This window comes from Galleria mellonella, unplaced genomic scaffold, assembly GCF_026898425.1.
Source record: "Galleria mellonella isolate WM207_F2 unplaced genomic scaffold, CSIRO_AGI_GalMel_v1 utg64, whole genome shotgun sequence".
Classification (NCBI taxonomy): Eukaryota; Metazoa; Arthropoda; class Insecta; order Lepidoptera; family Pyralidae; genus Galleria; species Galleria mellonella.
This window is the reverse complement of record NW_026442133.1, coordinates 4,362,454-4,384,211: the sequence shown is the minus strand read 5'-3', so window position 1 is coordinate 4,384,211 and position 21,758 is coordinate 4,362,454. Positions and strand designations below refer to the sequence as shown.

The 21,758-nt window shown below is 32.6% G+C and overlaps 1 protein-coding gene across 1 annotated transcript; it reads right to left on the bottom strand.

Moving 5' to 3' along the window:
* Positions 1 to 431: 431 nt before the first annotated feature.
* Positions 432 to 21,039, bottom strand: LOC113512443 (carnitine O-palmitoyltransferase 2, mitochondrial). The gene is made up of 8 exons (XM_026896332.3): positions 20,204 to 21,039; positions 9,190 to 9,368; positions 7,904 to 8,174; positions 7,078 to 7,268; positions 5,908 to 6,077; positions 4,060 to 4,173; positions 2,698 to 2,999; positions 432 to 2,539 (listed from the first exon to the last, which is right to left on the bottom strand). Exons 1-8 carry the CDS (start codon positions 20,809 to 20,811, stop codon positions 2,413 to 2,415), a joined length of 1,962 nt encoding a protein of 653 aa, XP_026752133.2. The 5' UTR covers positions 20,812 to 21,039; the 3' UTR covers positions 432 to 2,412.
* Between the last annotated feature and the right edge of the window lie 719 nt (positions 21,040 to 21,758).

Genomic DNA, 21,758 nt, shown 5'->3' with positions numbered 1-21,758 from the left:
GCATTAAAACCTGAGCCCAATACTTCGTCCATCGTATAAATTGATACTAATGCCATCTAGTAGATTTTTTATAAACTCTGTGAGGTCAAAGTACTTCCTTATTTTAGAATAATCTAACTTGGACTGAGTCCTGAGTTTTGAAATTTAAATATTCCTTTTGGCCCCCCGGCAAAGATAATAAAAAATTTCAAAACTTTCACCTTGCATAGGCCAGCAATATCAAAATCTACTTTTTCTAAGTTTCAAATTATTACCATTAATAGGTGTTCATATAACGCCCTGGGAATAAAGGTTCCTCTGTTACATTTGGTACAGAAGCGTAGAAAAAGGTGAATTAAAAATCTGCTTACCAGTCACTTGAAAAGTGTTTAGGTATACCAGTCAAGTTTGTTAATTTTATTGTATTACAAATATTTGTAAATAAAACGGAACACTTTTAAAAATTATATTATTGTATTAATAAAATTTATAAAACAGAATATGCTTTTATAAAAAAATATAACACCAGTACTTACGAGCTATTTAACAATTATTCTAAACTACAATACAGGTCTTTATTAAATCACTGAAATCCTCTGAAACAAGCCCATAACTGCAAATTTATATTTTTTCTAATAAAAATAAAACAAATTAAAATAACGTCTTGTATTTATAAATCCATTATTAATAACCACGAATTAGTTTTCATAAAAGGAAGAACGATGCTTACTAAGTATTTAATAAGACTATGGCCAAGTGGCTTGGTATTGGGCTTTTTTAACTAGCATTGTTTTATTGTCAATAAATATATAACGATGGCAAAAATTTTACTTATAATTTTTCCATCATAATTATTTGGATTTTGAGGATGTTGAAATTATTTTATATTTATCAATGATTGAATCACTACTTTAGAGGATTGAGATTCACAGTGATTTCCTGATGTCTATATAGACCTAGTTTATGTAAATAGAGACTTCATAAGATTTTGACTTATAGCACCCTCTTAAATGTCTCTGTGCCTTTTAGTACGCTACAAGACACACACTAGTACCAATGGTAATAATTTTAATACGCAATAATGCGTGTTAAAAATAATGATTATTACCCTATTCATCTAGTGTAATCTTTAACATAAGAGCTATAACAATTTAGTGTGTACGACGCATGACGTGCGACGTGGGTCGTAACATATAATTTTATATTATATTTTTTTATATTTGGCATATTTAATAAACAATTTAACATGTTTTTATAAAATAAGTATTGCTGTATTTTTAAATGCAATATACAATATTAACGGTTTCCTGCGGCTTTTCCTGCGTACTTGTACATATGATTGAGTAAAAAACATACACATATTCAAGTCTACACTTAAACATTTATAAGTATAATTATTGATATAATAGTATAAAACGCACGTAGAACGAAGTTCTTATCGTCTTGACCTACATGTATTCTATACAGTTACTGATACATTACGATTCGTGAGCGAAGGGGAAGGGGGGCAAATCATCAAGATTAGCAATACAAAGGAGCGGTAGACATCTAGAGGGAGACTGTACAAAAATTATATGTATCTCTACTCTAATATTATTTGCACAATCAGCTATATTCACATATCAGTGTTTTTAATTCTAAGGTGGGATAAATGAGTATAATTTCAAGGTATGGGGTCATAATACCTAAATTTTTAAGAATGGCAATGCATGAGTGGTTCTAAGGGCGTTATAGCTTTCTCAAATGTCACTGGTAAAGTTAATGTCTATTGAAAGCGGCTAATACTTTCATTCAAGTGATGACCACCGTCTGCCTGTCATAACTATAAAAATTATCATGATACTACTGCTGTATAATTGTAGTATTCATGTCTACTAGTGATGGTTGCCATTTTCCATCAGATTTTTTTAATTTATTAAATTATCATCGCAATACAACTATTATATTTCCCTATCCAGTTATACAAAATACATAAATTATTATGCCAATTAAAAATCAAAAGGAAATCTTTTATTCGAGATTGGTAATCATCCAAACAAACACGCGAAAATTAAACATTAATTATATTTTAGTAGTGCAATCACAAGCAAAAATAAATATTTAGTAATTAGGTATTTTTTTGTGAATCTTGTGAAAATTTACTATTTCTGTTCCCTATATTAAATATAAAAAATAGTCTTTTCTATTTTCTATATTAATAACAAAATGCTAAAAAATTTAAACGCGACGTTTTACGTTGACTTTGCGTAAATAAAATAAATAATAAAAATATTATGTTAGAACTTTCCTAACCTATCCCATTTGACTACAGTAATAAAAATGTATACTGGTAAACCAGATCCTATATGATTCGATTTAATTATTTATAGAAGTATAAAAATAAATAGGCACTTAACATATGCACCAAAAAATTCGATATGCACATAGTTTATATTAACCAGATAAGATTTTTGTTATATCTAAAAACGATTTGTGGAGTGCTTCAATGAATTGTGTACTGTCATTGTAGTTTTTGTAGCTCGTTACTGCTGCACCCAGCTTGTCTGGAAACGCTGAGTAACTGCAAAATATTTAAAATTATTTTACATTGTTTCTTTTGTATATCTTGTAATCTTATGAAATGAATGAATCTTATGAAAAAAAAATCTGATGATGAATAGATGTAGTAGTTATAACTATGCATTTGATAATTAATATAATTTGCAAAATAATACATACCCTATACCAAATCCTTCTTTAACGACAGGTCCAAACCCTCCAGCCATAACACTTGGGGCGGACAGGGTGCTCGTACTTAAAATGGATTTATTTAGGTATTTATATTCATAAGAGTCGTATAGCTCTGGTCTCGGCAAATTGTTTTCTTCAGCTACTTTCATTAAGGCAAACAAATGGCGGTCGAAACCTTGCCCCATGGCCGCCTCTTTCACCAGTTCACTGTGGTACGTCGAACATTCTTGCATGATGGCTCGTAGTTCCTCTTTAGAAGATTTGTTAAGATGGAGTAAGTCGCAAAATTCCTGTGGAGAACAATCGGAACTGATATATGCGTTCGACAAAAGTTGCTTATTTATTTATTATTTTTAATGTATATAACAAAGGTACGCATGACGGACATAACAAAAACGTTATCTACCAGTCAATCATGGGTTAAGCATGAAGGTTCATTGCCGGTACAATTGAAAATAATAAAAATAAAAATATTATCTACTTTATAATAAAAGGGAAACTATAAAAACACATGCACTAATACATATGTATACTAGATAACCTAATGAATTTCGTATCACCTACAATGCTATCTATTAAAAATAATCTGAGGTAGCGACTCCTATATTTAAAACAACTTTACATAAATAAATACAATTACAATTTCATTCTAATAAATACATAAAGCAGATAATTCAAATTAATAATTAATCAATAATTAAAACAGCAGAGGAAAGAAGAAAGCCTAATGGAGAATAAACTTGTATTAATGGTATGTTTCGTGTAAGAAAGCATTTATTATAATACAACATAATGTACGAATTACGAAAGAACGTGATAATGTAAAGTAAGTATTTACATCATCAAAAAATTTGCATTTATATATAAGTGCAAAACTTCGTTATTTGCGTTTTAGTTAATTACCATTTGTTAGCGTCTATTTTATACAGGTGGGCGTAAGATTCATCACTTTATTAGAACTTGCTATATTATTTGCAAATGGTGGCAAGTAACTGCCAAAGAATTTTTGCGACACCTTGTTATATCTGCGCGTGTAATTATAATAAATCTAAATTTTTGTCGCATTAACTACTAACTATAGTTGCTAATTCTCATGTTACATACTGATTAAAGATTTTAGTACTGTTAGTAATATAATGTACTAATTGTTACGGACATTCAATCCATTAGTCGCGTAATCAGTATCCTATATGGTTATATATTTAGTAAGCGGGTAGGTTTACCCGCTTACTAAATATTATCTAAATACAATCAGCCATTTAAGCACGAGTAAAAAATATATAATAAACTTTATAAACTTTCATATTTATAATATTAGCATTTATTTACGAATATAAATAATAGTGTTACCTTAGTCTTCTCAGTACACGGCCGCATAGTTTCAGTCCTGCCATGTTTAAAAGCTGACGTACTGCATGATTCGTACGTTCCAACATAATTTCCACGTAAGAGGTGATAAGCGGCCTGAATAATACATATTAATTATCATTATTAAGTGAATTTTTGTTTTTATACTCCCGAGAAGTATATAGAGCATCAAAATAATTAACAATAGGAGAACTTGTAAGGTGAAAAACAGAACGATCAGCAAATTCGTAACCGTGCATGCAAATTGACGGTGATATGGAATAATAAAAAAGAAAAAAAAGAAAGATAAAGATAGAGTAAGAAACAGTGTGGTTAGAGAGAAGTGTGGAAAAGACGATGTAGTGAAAAAATTGAAAAAGGAATGTTGCGTTGGTTTGGTCATTTGGAGAGGATGGATGAAAGAAGAATTACGAAAGAGATTTATCGAGCAAGAATGAATGGAGATGTCGGTAGGGGCCGCCCTAGACGGACGTATGTCGACCAAATAGGCGACGTGCTGAAGAAGGTCCAAATTAAAAGTACGTAACCGACGAGCGTGTATGACAAGATTGATGAATGTGGAAGAAGCGAAAGAGGTTTGTTTGAATCGAAATTTGGCGTTCCATTGTTTCTGCCTACCCTAATGGGAGACAGGCGTGACAGATATGTATGTAAAAAAGAACTGGAAACGGTGGAGTCGGAAATAGGAACGAATAATATTGGTTACGCTCCTATATCTACACCAATTGGGCTCCTCTGGACATTGATGGTAGAAATAAAGGTTCAAATTTAGTGAAATTATCTTTAACAATAATACACAATAAATATTTATATGTACAAAAATAGGGTGAAATAAACATTTTCTAATTTAAGAATACTTCTTCGATAACATTTAAATAGCCAATTATCATAATATTGAATCAGGTGTTATTTTATTAAAATCGTTTTCATTCGCGATCGGGTTAATGTTCTTTGTTTTGTTTCGATATCATTAATATGCGTATTCAAGTGCATATTGTCAGAAAGTTGAACAGTGAAGGTTGGCTAAATTCTGCGATACAATTTTATACTGTATGGAGGTCAATGTCGATTATTTATGGGTTTATTGTGTCTATCTTTTCTCCTATGGTATGTGGAAACAAGCTGTGGGACTGTAATTGTAATTTAAACATTTAAAGTACTATAGGACCATATATAGGTACTATTCTAAAGGAAATTTATATTTCCACGGATTATTGTGGGCACAGGTTGTTAACTCTGACCTTGAATTGAGTGCTTGAGTATCAGTGAAGCGTTTTATAATATAAGTACTTTTCACATTAAATCTCTTGAACATCCGACCTTGTGATAGTCTTTTATGAGGTATTTATTATCATCTCAATGGAATTGGCTAGTTGAAAAAATTTCGTAGAAGATCAATCAAACACAAAACACTAACTATAAAATTAAGAGATAGATGACATTTTGAAATTTTATGACTAACCGATTCTAGTTAAACTTAGCAAACAGATAGCTTGAGGAGGGCCTGTGTGAGGCCCAACTTAAACAAATTCTTGATAGGATATTTGATATGTTGACGTTAGTAAAACACAAGCAAGCGAGATCACGTATAGCATGTTTTATTTAGTTGCTTATACGTCGAAGAAAGTGTATTTTTACATGAACACGGATTTGAGGTTTATATAGCCACAAATATGAAAAATGAAGAGCATAAGAGATATATAAATGGTTGCAAAAATCCTGCTGTTAATCGGATCACCCTTTTTTACTTATCATTTTTAAAATCGTTGTATTGTAAGAGAACTATTAATATAAGAAAAATATTTATAGAAATTAACAACAAAAACTTACTTGAAAACTCAGCTGCATAATACAGTCTGGACTGACTTTAAATTTCTTACATGCTCCTTTTGTAAGGCCTTCGTATAATATATAGTCAATACTTAGAGAATCGTACCATTGTTTATATTCTTTCTTTGCGTTCTCGATAAAATTTTTGGATTTGTCATCCAACTTGAAATCTACAATAAAAACAAAATAAAATACGACTTAATATTGTATTACATTTTTACGAATGTGGATGAAGGCTTGGATAAAGCAATATTTTTTACAAAATTAAATTTATTAAAAATGTTAATTTATAGTTAAAAATAGTGGCGAACTGGAAGCTTCAATTCTGAAGTTAAAATTATTGGTTCTGGATTGTTCTCAGTTGAATTTGAGATGAATCATTTAAGAAATATTCTTGCCCGTAAACGTATGTAATTTGAAGGACATTACTGAATACTAAAGCTTAATATCTTAATCTCAAGATCATAATTCATATGGAATACCATGGGTGATAAAGAAAATTCTAAGACATGTACTAAGTTGATTATATCTACAGGTAACGATTACCATTACCCATCAGATCATTTGCCAATCCAAGCTGTATCATAAAATAACACTATATAATCGATGATCGCAAGCTCACAAGCGGTATCGAACCCTTAAGTCTTAGGAGAGATTTTGCCTCACTCTGCGTGTTCTACCGCCTGTACAATGGATTGTGCTCAGAGGAATTGTTCAATATGATGCTCACACTACCATCATCCTCATGTCCTACAGCCTCAATGGTCTCGTCTGCGCGGTTTGAGATGTTTCCTCCCACGAACACTCGGGTTGTGGAATGAGTTCCCTGCTGAGGTTTTCCCAAGAGACTACAGCATGGGGTTCTTCAAAAGGGGTGTAAAGAGGTTTCTTCAGGGTCGGCAACGCACGCGTAATACCTCTGGTATTGCAGGTGTTCATAGGCTGCGGTAACCACTTACCATCAGGGGGGCCGTATGCTTGTTTGCCACCTCAGTGGTATAAAAAAAAAGATATATTATATAATAATAATGACGAATAAGTTATTACATATAACTTAAATTTATTTAATAATAAAACCGGTCTAATTTTACTGTTTATGCCACTCTAGATAAGCATTACTGATAAGGAATAAAATTGTTATGAATTGTATGTATTAGCATAACTAATTACCTAATGTACTAACAGTTATGTTGTTATCTGAAGGTTTTGTGTCTGGATGTACGAAGGGTTTAGTTATGGTTTCGTTGTATATGTCTTGGAAAAATCTAAGGACAGCAACACCGTCGCCCCACGAGTGTTCAAAGTTCACACCAGCGACACCATCGCCGGTTACAATTACACTGAACGATTTATCAAACCATCTGGAAAAATAAAATTATTGCATCAATTAATTATTCATTTAAAATAATAAAACTATTGGGCTGATTAAATTTGCTTATAAAATATATAATTTGTAAGTAGATATTTTATATTTTGATTTTAAACACCATCCCTGTTTCCTGCCGCCTGCTGTATTGCAGGAAGAAGATGAACCAAGAAGAGACACCTCTCTACAAAGCAATTTAGCATCTATCAAAATTATCTCTTTATATATTTTTTTAAATAAAAAGAATTTTTCAAATCGGTTTAAAACTGAGAGATTTATGAGATAACAAACATAAAAAAATAATACAAATGAAATGAGAAACTCATTCTTTTGAACTCAATTGTAAAAACTGACTTCAGTTGTAACAAAACCTAAATTACTGAACCGATTTTGATAAAATTTCTATGGGGCTAACCAGAAAGTATATCATTCCAGATAAAAAAAAAATTAAATCTGTTTAAAACTAACGGAGTAATGTGGTAATAAGCATACAAAAGTAACCGAATGGAAAAACTCTTTCTTTTTGAAGTCGGTTTAATATAAATTTCTATCAGTATAAAATTCCTGTGATATTTTTTAAATCGCATAAAAAGTTTTAACAAAAAACATAGAAACAAACTAAATTCTCACCTGTTTGTCCCATCACCATGTAAGAAATTTTGTAGTATTCTATGTTTATCATCTTCTATCAGAATATCATCAAGGACCAGATTAAATATTGCTGAATCTATTTTGCGCAAGGTTTCCTGATTACCTATTGATTCCAAATGTGCACGCTGCGTTGCCCACACATCACGATTTTGAGACGTCAAAATCCCTAAAGGATGGTCTGCCTTTGGAGTATTATCATTGAGGATTTTACTCAAATTTCCCAAAAGTTCAGATGGTGATAAAATGTTTCCTAAAAATACAACACTCGATTAACAATTGTCATAGTGTGTACATATGATAAGGATCAATAGTATATATCAATAGTAGATAAATAAATATTGTTACTGTGGCTGTTATTATATATATTTTTTTATGCAACTTAGAATGGCAAACAAACTGACAGCCCACTTGATAGAAAGTGGCAACCGTCGCCTATAGACATGAACAGTACCATGGATATAACAGAGTATAGTGTTTCGCCCATGCATTGCTATTCCTGACGACTCAGGTGTTATTCCTCTGTACCCTAAAAATTCACTACCATGTCCCACCCTTCAAACTGAAACACAGCCATGTAAACAGTTGCTTCACGGTAGAAACACGAATGGGATAGAGGTGCCCAAGCAAACGACTTTTGTACAAAGTCTCCGTCTAGTATATACATGTTAATTTCTATAATTTAAACAAAAAATCTCTAAATTTATTAACCTATTGATAATTTATTTCATAAAAATGGATACACTTTTACTTCTCTATATATATAATGTACTTTTAATTTTTGCATAAAATTAATAGCGAAATATTTTATTTAAATTTCCAAGGCCATGGCCAAAACAATGATAATATACCAGATAAAAATATATTGAATTTATAAATATATTTAATATCTGTTCTCTGCATCGATATACTGAAATAGTTTATTGGGTACTTAATATAACTATACATCTAGAAAAAATAAACTATTTGGTTGAATTTTTTTGTTTGTTATCTCATAATTCCGTCAGTTGTAAACCGATTTTAATTTTATTTTGTCTGAAAGGATATTCTTACAGATTAGTCTCATTGAATATTATCAAAATTGTTTTAGTAATTTAGTTTTTAAATAAAAATAAGTGGTTTTGTCATAATTGAAATCTGTTTTTTTGTGGAACATAATCTTATGAAAATCACAAGTCAACAATATAAAAAATTACTTAATTCTTTAGAGCATCTGTAGCGTTTGTTAAAAAAAATATGTCAAAGCTAAATACTATGTACATACATACCATCAGTATCAAATACATCAAAAATATAAAAGTTTCCATTCTTTTGTACAACCACATGTTTACTTGATGGGTCACGATATATTTTATCTTTATTTATTTGAGGTAGACGTGTTGCTCCAAACAACCCAACAAATTGACTCATATCCAAAGGGAATGCTTTAAATAAATATGCACCATACCTGGAAAACATTATATCATTAATTAATATATCTAAATATTTATGGGTATAAGAAAAAAGTGACATATTCTAAAAACTACTGAAATCAAAATGGAGGAAACGTTGGGGCACTTGATACATGATGGATCTAATCGTATCAATACTATAACAGAAGAAAGGAGAGGACGATATACTCGTATATTTTTATCATTCCCATTATAAATCAAGAGCCCGTAATTGCTTGTACTTCGTTTTTTTATAAAAGAAGGAAGTTTCTCAGCACGTGCTCCCAACGTAGGTAGAAAATATAGGCTATTATGAAGTTTCGGTCATTGTGGCTTTGGCAGGTAATAGGTAGCAAAGTTGTATAAAATAATTAATGAAAATAAAATAATAAATAAATTAATCAAATAATGAAAAATAATTTTCTTATATTTTCTTTAAAATTATAATAAAAATCATACGTCATACAAATTTTTATTATTTGTAAAACGAAAAGATTATAAGAAATAGGTAAATCGTAAACTAACGAACAATATACTTTTTTGTAATGGCTGAGAAGGGAATGTTAACCCCGCTTGAGTTATCGGTATACGCTGATGGGGCAACAGTGAGAGATAGATAGGTGAAGATTAAAACAGGTCAGTTAGCCCATCGTGACGAATTCCACAAGAATACAATCATGATGGTTTCCAGGGGGATCGTGTGGAAGTCGACCTGGTAGAGTATATGCCTAGCAATGGGGCTGATAGATCCTATTACTAACAATCTCTTTCCCCTTTAAAAATAATATGCTGAACTATGTAGACACTAATACCGACTGATAGTATACCTTCGTGGTGTAACTAAGAACACAGCTCGGATAGCTGAGATGTAAGTTCGAATCACATCAAATTAAATTGTTGAAAGGTATTTTTTTAACTTACTAGTTGAAGATGAGCATATACTTACCTACATATAAAGGTCCCTAAGGATCAAATCTCCACAATAGCAGTTGCGGCTAATTGATGTGAAACAATATAGCCAGTTAATCAAAGAATAGTGGATTGTCACATAGAATTGTAGAGTGGCATTTTGTATTAAAGAAGTGTTAAATGAGGTAAAATAGGTCATTTAAACCGTGAATATACGTGTAAACAACAGAAAATTTAAGTAATGTGGCAATGAGGGTCATGTGTAGGTATAATATCGACAAAATAATAATTATAACAATAGAAAAACTAATATTTCTAAACCTTTAAGGTAATGGTTATAGACACAGGTGCGAATGAGCATACGCTAGTTTAAGACGACAATGACGCAACTAAAAATTTACTATTTTACAGTACAACGTTTTTAAGATTTTTACAAATGTTTCATCACATCTAAAAAATGGTAAATTTAACGATAAGTTATATTGTTATTAAATGTATTTATTGATTAACTAGAAAATAATTTATAACGCTATTGAAACACAAATATATTTCTAAACATTTGTTAAGAATAAAAAAAAAAATTCAATAAGCTCCCAGAATTTCTCTAATCACTAGTCTTTCACTATTCTAGAAATTATATACTAAATCGGCTGCACCATGGTAACTGATGCTGTATGTGCAGATCTAGAGGTGTTATGTTGAGAGGTACCTCTATTGCTGTTACTGAAGTTGTTTTCATGTAGCCGCTAATAGAAAAAAAAGCCAATCTCTTCAAAAACTTTTTAGTTTGGCTGCAGTGGTCGATAGTTTTGTCTTCGGCCACTAGACCAGCGTACCATAAAACAACATTAGACTTATCACAGCTCTGGACAACCACAGTCATTTTTAAAGATCCCATTTATTTCTAGTAACTTTTTGTACTGATAGAATGCAATTGTTGCTTTTGTTTACTTTATTATAGTCAAGATGTTTGTTCCAAAGCAATTTACTGTTTATGCCACGTGACTTTTTCCTTAAGTTTTAGTTCTGTATTGAAGAGTTTTGGTTGTCTGTAAGATGTTACCCTTCTATTTGTAAACATGATTAATTCTGTTTTTATAGAATTTACCGAGAATTTATAATTTATGCACCATCTCTTAAATATTTTATAACCTATTCTCATGTGGTCATACAGTACATTCAAAATTTTCTGATAAAGTACAGCTATATCATCCGCATAACTTACCGTATAGAGGCCGCTATCGTTTATTATGATTGTTTATAATTACTCCTCTCCATCCAAAGGTTGCCTGGAAGAGATCGCTCTTAGCGATAAGGTCGCCCATTGTTTTCTTTCTCATTGTGATTATTTCTTGTAATTATTTATATTTATAATAAGTTCACTATTGTAAGCTTTTGGAGGAAATAATAAAGAGTACATCTATCTATGTATTATTTACGTCTATATTGTATAATAGCAGTGATAATACAGTGCCTTGTGGAATAGAGGCTCTATTGACGAGTCTTCGTTAATTAAGCATGTTATATATCCATTCGCTAAGTGTTGTGTGTATTCCATGTGTAGCTAGTGTCCGACTTATACTGGCAAAATTTATTTTATCGAATGCCACTTCGACGTCAATGAATGCACCTAAGGTTGATTGATTCGATTCCAATGAATTGCCTATTCGGGGTACCACGTTATGAAGTGCTGATTCAGTTGATTTGCCTTCACTATAAGCATGTTGGTTTGGATGTAAAGGTTTGCGTAAAGAGACATTGATCTCTTTGTCACATAGTCTCTGCAAAGTTTTCAAAAAGAACGAGGTGAGATTGATGGGTCAAAAGAATTTGGCCTCAGTGTAAACATATTTATTCCTAAACCAGGTAGAAAATGTCTAGTTTGGAAATAAATATGATTTTTACCTCACGCTATTTCAAAGGTATGTAACGGTAAGCTATATACGCTCGGGACAACTTAAATAGTCAACTATGATGCTCCTGCTTCATTTGAGGACCAAAAATATTCTATCTAGGCCCGCTGCTTTAAATGGCAGAAAGGTACCGATTGCCCATAGTAGCTTTTCTTTATCTATAACTCTTTTTGCTACTTTCCAGCCCGAGCTGCCGGTTTCTCTTTCTTTGTATGGTTCCCATGAATACTCAGCAGCAGTTTGGAAAACTTGAAAATGAGTGGTTAGTATTAGCTACAATTCGCTTGTTTCTTCGTTCTTCATGAAGTTATTACCAAGTTTTTTGAGGCAACCTATTATATAATGTTTCTCAATAGACAAACAATTGATTTTGCTTTGATAGTGTATTCAACAATTTCCTTAATTTCCGACGATGTCTTTCCAATTTCGGACACCATCAGTGTTACCTTTTGTTAGAAATAGGTTTATTTTCATACAGCTACGCACTACTGGCCGGTTGTAATTTAAAAAGATATGTTTTTAAATTTAGTTGACTGTTAGAAACAATCGTTGCCTTTCTGTATTTTGTCTTCTATTAAATTTTATCGTACTTTTATATTGTGTTTATCCTATTCCCTTCCACTACGGAAATATAAGCTGATATCACAAACAGAAATACCAACAGGTTATGGGCTGGGAGTAAAAGGTAAAATATGATTGAAAGTAATGGTGATGGTTCGATTGCAAACTCAATCATGAATAACAGACCGTCATCATCAAACGATAATGAGAGTGGTAGTCCACCGTCTATCGAAAAACTCGATGGGAATAGCAATTACAACAGTTGGAAATTTGCTATGGAGCTATACCTTCTCCATGACGATTTATGGAAATACACACAGGTATCACCGGAGAATGATGATGTAATAGGAGTGAGAAGAGATCAGAAGGCTCGCGCTAAGATATGCCTAATGGTGAAATCACGTTGTTTAGTACATGTTAGAGAATGCAAAACAGCTAAACAAGCATGGGAAGCACTGAAAATTGCTTTTGAGGATAAAGGCATAAATAACCGATGTCGCCTTTTATCAAAATTAGTAAGTTTGAAGTTAGAACAATTTACGTCAGTGAGAGACTACGTAACGACTATTATGACGATATCGCAGCAGTTAAGCGATATTGGGAAGGAGATTGATGATGAGCTCCTAGCTGCTCTTATGCTTCAGGGACTTACTGAAAATTTTCAGCCAATGAGATTAGCGCTCGAAAATACTAATACAGTATTAACAACAGATTTTATTAAGATGAAGTTTTTCTAAATGGAGGACACATATACATCAGGGAGCTTGAGTAATGCCCCGGATAACTCTGCACTATTGATTAACAGAAAGACTAAAGAGAAGGTTCACAAGAAAAAATATAAGAAGCAAATCAAATGTTTTATCTGTGGTGGACCTCATAAGGCTTTTGAATGTCCGAATAACCCAAAACAAAAGAAGGATGCTATGCAGGCTTTTGTTTTTGCTGTCAGTGGAAATTCTCAGGATGAAGAATGGATCTTAGACTCCGGAGCATCTACACATATGACAAATAGAAGAGATTGGTTTAAGGAATTCAAATGTTTTGATAAGTCTGAGAGAGTGGAAGTTAACTGTGCAAATGGTGATAAGATGTATGGTGAAGGAAAAGGTACTGTATCGAGTCAAATAGGTGTAAACGTGAGCGATGTCTTGTTTGTACCTAAATTGAGTACTAACTTACTAAGTGTCAGTAACATAGTGAGTAGAGGTAATGTAGTTGTATTTTCGGAGAAAGGATGTGAGATTTTCCTGGCTGATGAATGCGAGGTGAAAGGGAGAGTAGTCGCTAAAGGCATATTAGAGAGAGGTGTCTATAAACTCAAATCCTTTTCACAGGGCACAGCATTAAATACAGCTACACTTGGCGAGATGGAGATGTGGCATAAGAGAATGGGTCATCTTGGAGTAAGAAATCTAAAACTACTTAAAGATAAAATGGCCATAGGGGTAAGTTTTCCTAAATCTTCAACACTTCAATGCGTTTCCTGTGTTATGGGGAAACAAACAAAAATACCATTTAAGAAAACTAAAGGTACTAGAGCTACAGAGATATTAGGGTTGGTACACTCTGACGTTTGTGGACCAATGAGTGAGAGTTCTTTTAGCGGGTTTAGATATTTTATTACGTTTATTGACGATTTTACACGGAAAACATTTATTTACTTTCTTAAACAAAAAAGTGAGACGTTTTCTAAAATCCAAGAGTTTAAGGTATTTGCTGAAAATCAAACCGGCAAGAAACTTAAGATATTAAGAACGGATAACGGGACGGAGTATGTCAATAAACAAGTAGATAATTATCTTAAATCCCATGGTATACAACATCAACTTACTATAGAGTATACGCCTGAACAAAACGGTGTTGCTGAACGGGCAAACAGAACAATTGTAGAGAAAGGAAGATGTATGTTACAAGAAGCAGGATTAAGCATCCGATATTGGGCTGAGGCCGCCAATACGGCTGTTTTCTTGAAAAATAGATCACCTACTAAAGCTGTTAAAGATATAACACCGGAAGAGGCTTGGACGGGACATAAAACCAACCTAAGTATGATTAAAGTTTTTGGTTGTAAGGCTTTTATGCATATTAATAATAACAAGAGGAAAAAATGGGATGTAAAAAGCCTACCATTGATGCATATCGGCTATTGTTTAGACTCTAAGGCATATTCTTTGATGGATCCAGTTACAAAAAAGAAGTATAAGGCAAGAAATGTCATATTTTTTGAAAATCAAATGTACTTCGAGAATAAAAAGGATGTATCTGTGAAATCGAATGATATATGTTTTAGAAGAGAAGAGTCTGTTGAACGTAAGGAAAATGACAATGTAATTCTAAATTTTGATAATGACATTAATCTTAATAACTTAGGAAATCGAAGAAATATGGATGTCTTAGAAATTGAAAACCTACCAATAGAAGACAGAGAGGATATTGACGGAAACGACACTTGTGAAGAGTGGGCATCTGCTGATGAGAGAAATGATACGGAAGTTCTGGAAGATCAAACTGTATCATATGATGTTCCAGATCGTAGGTATCCGTTTAGAGAGAGAAAGGCTAAGGTACAACCTGACTTCATTAGTTATCAAGTTACAACAGAGAGAGACCCCTTAACTGTTAATGAAGCATTATCTAGGAGTGATGGAGATAAATGGAGAGCTGCGATTCAGGAGGAGTTACAATCTATTCAGGAGAACGAGACGTGGACTCTTGTAAAGCCACCTAGTAATTGCAACATTGTCGATTCTAAATGGTTATTTAGAATTAAAAATGAGGGGGGGAATAAAATTAGATATAAAGCTCGACTAGTGGCAAGAGGCTTCAGCCAAAGAGAAGGGATAGACTATTTCGAAACTTTTTCACCTGTAGTGAGACACAGTTCGCTGAGGACACTTCTTGCATTAGCCGCGAGAACAGGTTTAAATGTGGATCAGATGGATGTCAAAACAGCATTCCTCAATGGCAATCTAACTGAAACAGTCTATATGAGACAACCAGCAGGGTTTGAAGAGAAAGGTAAGGAGGACCATGTTTGTCTACTGAAAAAATCTCTCTATGGATTGAAGCAAGCACCAAGAGCTTGGAATCAAAAACTACATTCGGAGCTAATTAAACTTAACTTCAAGAGATCGAAGAATGAGCCCTGTATCTACACGAGATCTAAAGGTGATAATAAGATTATTATTGCTATTTATGTGGATGATATGCTGATCTTCTGGAACAATGCTAAAGAGTTGTCTCAAGTAAAGAAGGACTTGATGTCTAAATTTCATATGAAGGACCTTGGGAAAGCCGAGTTTATATTAGGCATTCGTATCACCCAAGATCATAAAGGTATTAAACTGGACCAGGAACAGTATGTAGATAAATTGCTTAAACGCTTTAAGATGGAAGCTTGCAAAGTGGCCGCAACTCCGTCTGTACCAGGCCAGAGGCTGACTAGACCAGGGTCTGATCACAAACCGGATGACAGGATTCCGTATCAGGAACTTGTAGGATCTTTATTGTACCTAGCAGTGTGTACAAGGCCGGATATATCGCACACAGTCTGTTCTATCAGTCAATTTAATACCTGTTACACTGAAGAACACTGGCTCGCAGCAAAGAGAGTGTTGCGTTATTTAAAAGGAACAAAGAGCTATGGCATTCAATATAACAAAGGAATGACTTTGCCAGTTATTCAAGGGTATGCTGATGCTGATCATGCTGGAGATGAAGATCGCAAGTCGTACTCTGGATTTGTTTATATCAGCCAAGGAGGAGCTATTTGTTGGGAAACAAAGAAGCAACGCACAATTGCACTATCAACAGCCGAGGCAGAGTATGTGTCATTGTCGGAAGCTTCAAAAGAGGCAGTGTTTCTGCGCAGGTTTCTCGCTGAAATTTTTAGTACCAAAGAGGAACCAATCCTTATTTTCAGTGATAGTCAATCGGCCATAGCTATCGCAGAGAACCCAGTTCATCATCAACGTACAAAGCATATAGACGTAAGATACCTCTTTATTAGAGAAGCTGTAGAACTTGGTGAGGTGAATTTAAGGTATATAGACACTTCCCATATGTTGGCGGATGCTCTAACTAAATCTCTATTAAGAGGAAAGTTTGAGTACTGTGTGAATGGTATGGGAGTCAAATCGTGATATTGGTAGACTTGATGTTGTGCTTGTGTACATGGTATGTATGTATGTCTGTATGAGTGTTTATTGTATGAAATTAAGGAGGAGTGTTAGAAATAGGTTTATTTTCATACAGCTACGCACTACTGGCCGGTTGTAATTTAAAAAGATATGTTTTTAAATTTAGTTGACTGTTAGAAACAATCGTTGCCTTTCTGTATTTTGTCTTCTATTAAATTTTATCGTACTTTTATATTGTGTTTATCCTATTCCCTTCCACTACGGAAATATAAGCTGATATCACAAACAGAAATACCAACACCTTTGTCCATACCATGGTGTGATTAGAGTGCAGGCAGCAACAGTGTATTTATAAAAAAAATTTTTTTTTTTTTGGTGGATGAAAATGGAATGGTAACCTTACCCCGCCTGCGCTAACGGGATACGCTGGCGGAGCACTAGTGAAGGGTGATCAATGAGAATGAAAAAAGGCCAGTTAGCCCATCATGATGAATTCATCAGGAATTAACCATGATAGTTTCCAGGGGGAACCACGAGGAGGTCGACCTGGTTTGGTATATTGCTAGCAATGGGATTTTTAGTCTCCATTACTAACAATCCCTTTCCCCCTGAAAAAATATTAGGTTTCCTTTTCTGATTCCAAACAAAAAATGTTCGACGCTTGAAGCACATGTACCTATGTGTACTGTTGGAATGTGCGTCTCCGGGTCCGAGTCTAAATACTTCTTATTGATTAAAGACGACTGCAGTGTTCTAGGATTTATATTCTTTTTGAAGAATAAATTGGAAAACAAATACTACGTACAAAATTTATTTCTTTTAGTGCCAAATATTGTTTTTGCTTCTACCACCACCTTTTTCTTTTTAAGGTGCCATCTCCTACCAAATGTTGGCGATCATCATTCATTTCTTCTCATCGGGATAAAACTAAACTCTCTCTAAGTTGGCGCAAACAATATACATTTAGAAAATTTCATTAAAATCAGTTAAGCAGTTTCAATTTTTATATATTAAAATAACAAGACTGGATTTAAAATAAAGAATATATTAGGTCCTTACATATGAAATTAGCGTTTTGTCGTTGGCCACTTTGATATTAAATATCTCCTTTTTGGTTAAGAATTCCAAATTCAAATTTGTAAATTCATTTAGCTGGTATATTTGAGTTAAATAGTTATTCATTTGTTTGTTTCTCATAATTTTTTTCTTTTACCTCGTTTATTGCCGCACAATAGAAAACATGAAATATCGGTATATTTACGAGTACGATTTCTACCGTGGCATCAGTACTGCAGAAACAGCTTGAAGGATTAATAATGGGTACGGCGTTGGTGTCGCAAAAGATAGCACGGTACGTTTTTCGTTTCAACGGTTTTGTTCTGGAAATTTCGACCTTCAGAACCAACCCCCAACCAACCAAGACGGCCGGAGACCAAAGTGGAAAATAAAGAATTAAAGGCTATTGTGGAAGCGGATCCATCACAAAGCACTTCAGAGATAATTGCAGGCTTCGGGCTAAGTGATAAAACTTTAACGATGAATACCTCATGAATTGAGGGAATCGAATTTGCAAACACGCGTCGACTGCTGTGTTACTTTGCTTAACCGACACAATAAAGAAGGGATTTTAAATCGAATCATTACTTGTGATGAAAAGTGGATACTCTATAATAATTGGAAGCGCTAGTCGCCATGGCTGAACCCTGGAGACCCAGCCAAATCCTGCCCTAAACGAAAATTGACACAGAAAAAGTTACTTGTGAGTGTTTGGTGGACTAGCGCCGGTATCATTCACTATAGCTTTCTAAAATTTGGCCAAACGATTACGGCAGATTTCTATTATCAGCAACTGCAAACCATGAAGGAAGAAGTAACTGCTAAACAACCGAGATTGGTCAATTGCTCTAGGCCACTGCTGCTTCACGACAACACAAGACTACACACTGCACAACAAACAACCACTAAGTTAGATGAGCTACAATTGGAATGTCTGCAATATTCACCGTATTCCCCGGACCTTGCTCCAACAGATTACTATTTTTTCCGGAATTTGGACAACTTCTTATAAGGAAAAAAAATTCAACTCTGATGTGGTAGTCCAAACCGGTTTCAAAGAGTTTATTGATTCTTGCCCCCATGGTTTTTTTTAGTAAAGGGATCTATGAATTACTTATGAGATTGCTAAAGTGCATAGACAACAACGGTGCATACTTTGATTAATTAAATATATTTTAGAAAAAAAATTTCACTTTATATTCCATTTTTACAAAATGCCAATTTCATATGTCATCATCATTGAAGAAACTGAAATGGTATTATGATATATTAATATTGTATGTAATTGATATATTCAATACTATTTTGAATGCATATTAGTTTAACTTGCCAATGTATGTGTGATCTCAATTTTAACCTAGGTCATAATGATTGTTTCAAGAGTACACTACAAAATTGACAATTATAAGATGTGGGATTAAAATCAATATTGAGCTTCAAAAGTAAACCAGCAGAGAATTATATTCTTATATTCATAAATGTTGAGTATGTTTGATGAGTCCGCTTATGTTGTTGTTTATCATATTTGTTGTTTCTAGATTTATTTTTGTAGGAAAGTAAATATTACAATAACAAGCATGATGTAACTAAGGTTAAATTAAGGTTAGTTTTATCAAAAATATTTGTTTATTTAATAATTTTAAACAAATTTGTATTTAATATTTTTTCCAATTAAAAACTGATGTAGTTTTAGTGATAAATAAGCCCTATTCCCAAAACAGTTTTTAAATAATTATATAAAATAATATAAAAATCCAATTGAATTAATTTTGTAGTATGTTGTTTTAGTTTTAACATTATTTTCAAATAATGAAGTCAATACAATTGTTGAAAACAACAAACAGTAAATTCATAAAATTTCCATTATAATGATATAAAAAACAACATTAGTTTTAAAATTAAAATAAAAAATAAATAATATTACTATTAAATTTATGGGGTTAGTAATAATAATAATAAGTTTATTGCAAAATAAATGTTACAAACATTTTTAAATATAGATGAAACCCTGCTCCCTAAATAGTTACTAAAGTAGTACTTAAAGTTTGCAACAACTGTGTTATATTATTATATATAATTTTAAATTCAAATTATATAAAAATTCAATAGGTATTTTACAGAAATTTTATAAAGAATTTTTTCAACATAGGTGTTTATAAATTTCTACAGATTCTTTTGCATGCACCCTTCTTCTTCTTGTTGACTTAAATACTGTAGGATACTAAACTAATGCTGAAAAACAAACTTTTAAAATAATAATCAATCATTACTTACCATGACACCGCTTCGGGCAAGAGCCCTGTAATAGTTCTAAAGAAGTGAGTGTTACTTTTTTTTGGATTTAAATGGTATACCTCAGGTTCTAAGATTTGTTCTCTCAGTGAACACATGAATCTAACAGCACTTATTAATAAATTTGTAGCCCTAATTAACTGATTATTATAGGGTGGGCGAGAATCATTTTGGAATACAAGCAATGGATTATAATTTATTGGCAATGCCACACGATCCCGTAAATATAAATCAAACCAATATTCGGATATATAGCTTGTATGTTTGTTCCTATTGTCCTTGGCGATTAGTTTCTCTTGTAATGTTTTGCCTTCTGTAGTTACAAAGTCTGTGGTACGACGTCTAGCTTGTTCAAATTGATCATCGGTCAGCAAAGGCCTCAAAGATTTTAGGTAACGTTCTCCCGTTTTCGATAACTCGGGCACAGGTAAGCGTGGTAAAGACTTTTGAAAGTGCATAGTTGGTAGTTTACTTTGCTGAATATACTGGTAGTTGACATCCCGAAGTTTCCTAATTTTTGAAAAATTTCTTATTTGAAAAAAAGTGTGTGAGGATTTCTTCTTATTTATAATTTTACTCACGATAAACATCGTTCAGTAAGAGTATAATAGCTAGCAAACTACAGTAATAAATAGTAACTTAAAGGTTAAATATTTTACTTAATAAAAATCTTTATAAATTGGACTTTCATCTATTTTGCACTTGCACGATATAACTTGTGTGGAATAGACTAGAGATACAAGAAGAAGACAAAAAACTAACTAAAAAAAAACAGGAAATTAGAATATAAGAACAGTTAGGTACCCACGGCAGGTAGGCACCTACTAGCTAGAGATGGAAAATAGACATATAGCAGAAAAACGAAATGCTTATTAAAATAAGCACAGGTAAAATTTTAATAAATAGATTATTTTTTACAAATCACATTGTTTCTCAATTAATATTATTTCTATAATATCTTAACATTACGCGATGAATGACATTTGTGTCCCTTTACAAGCCATGCCGATTATATGTACGCTTTATAATTTACAATATATAGAGAAAATTTTATGTTTATTCAGTTTTTCTATAACAGTTCAATTTGCCAATAATTTACTATTAACAAATTTTACATTACTAAAATATTTATTTGATTCTGTTAATGCATGTATGTAAATAGGTTCTCATAAAACTTGGTAGATTTGTGCTACCAAAACAACCACAACGTTGGAAATAACCTGAATAATTTACTTCGATGGATTGTTCAAAAAGCGATATGTTTTTATATGTCTACCACTTTCTGACATTGATAACATTGGAATACAACGAGCAATACAATATATGGATTTTCATGTTCCAGATACTATTTTCCAAAATCTTTAGCCTTCTGCTCGACCTCCTATCCTTTTCTAATATTAATTATTCAACTTGTCTCTTTTTTAATATTTATTATCCCTTTCTAAAATCTATGATTCTAAGGTACAATTTTATTTACAATCTTATTTTACAACAAAAATTAAAAAGAATAAGAGTCTATTTAAAAGAAATATACTAC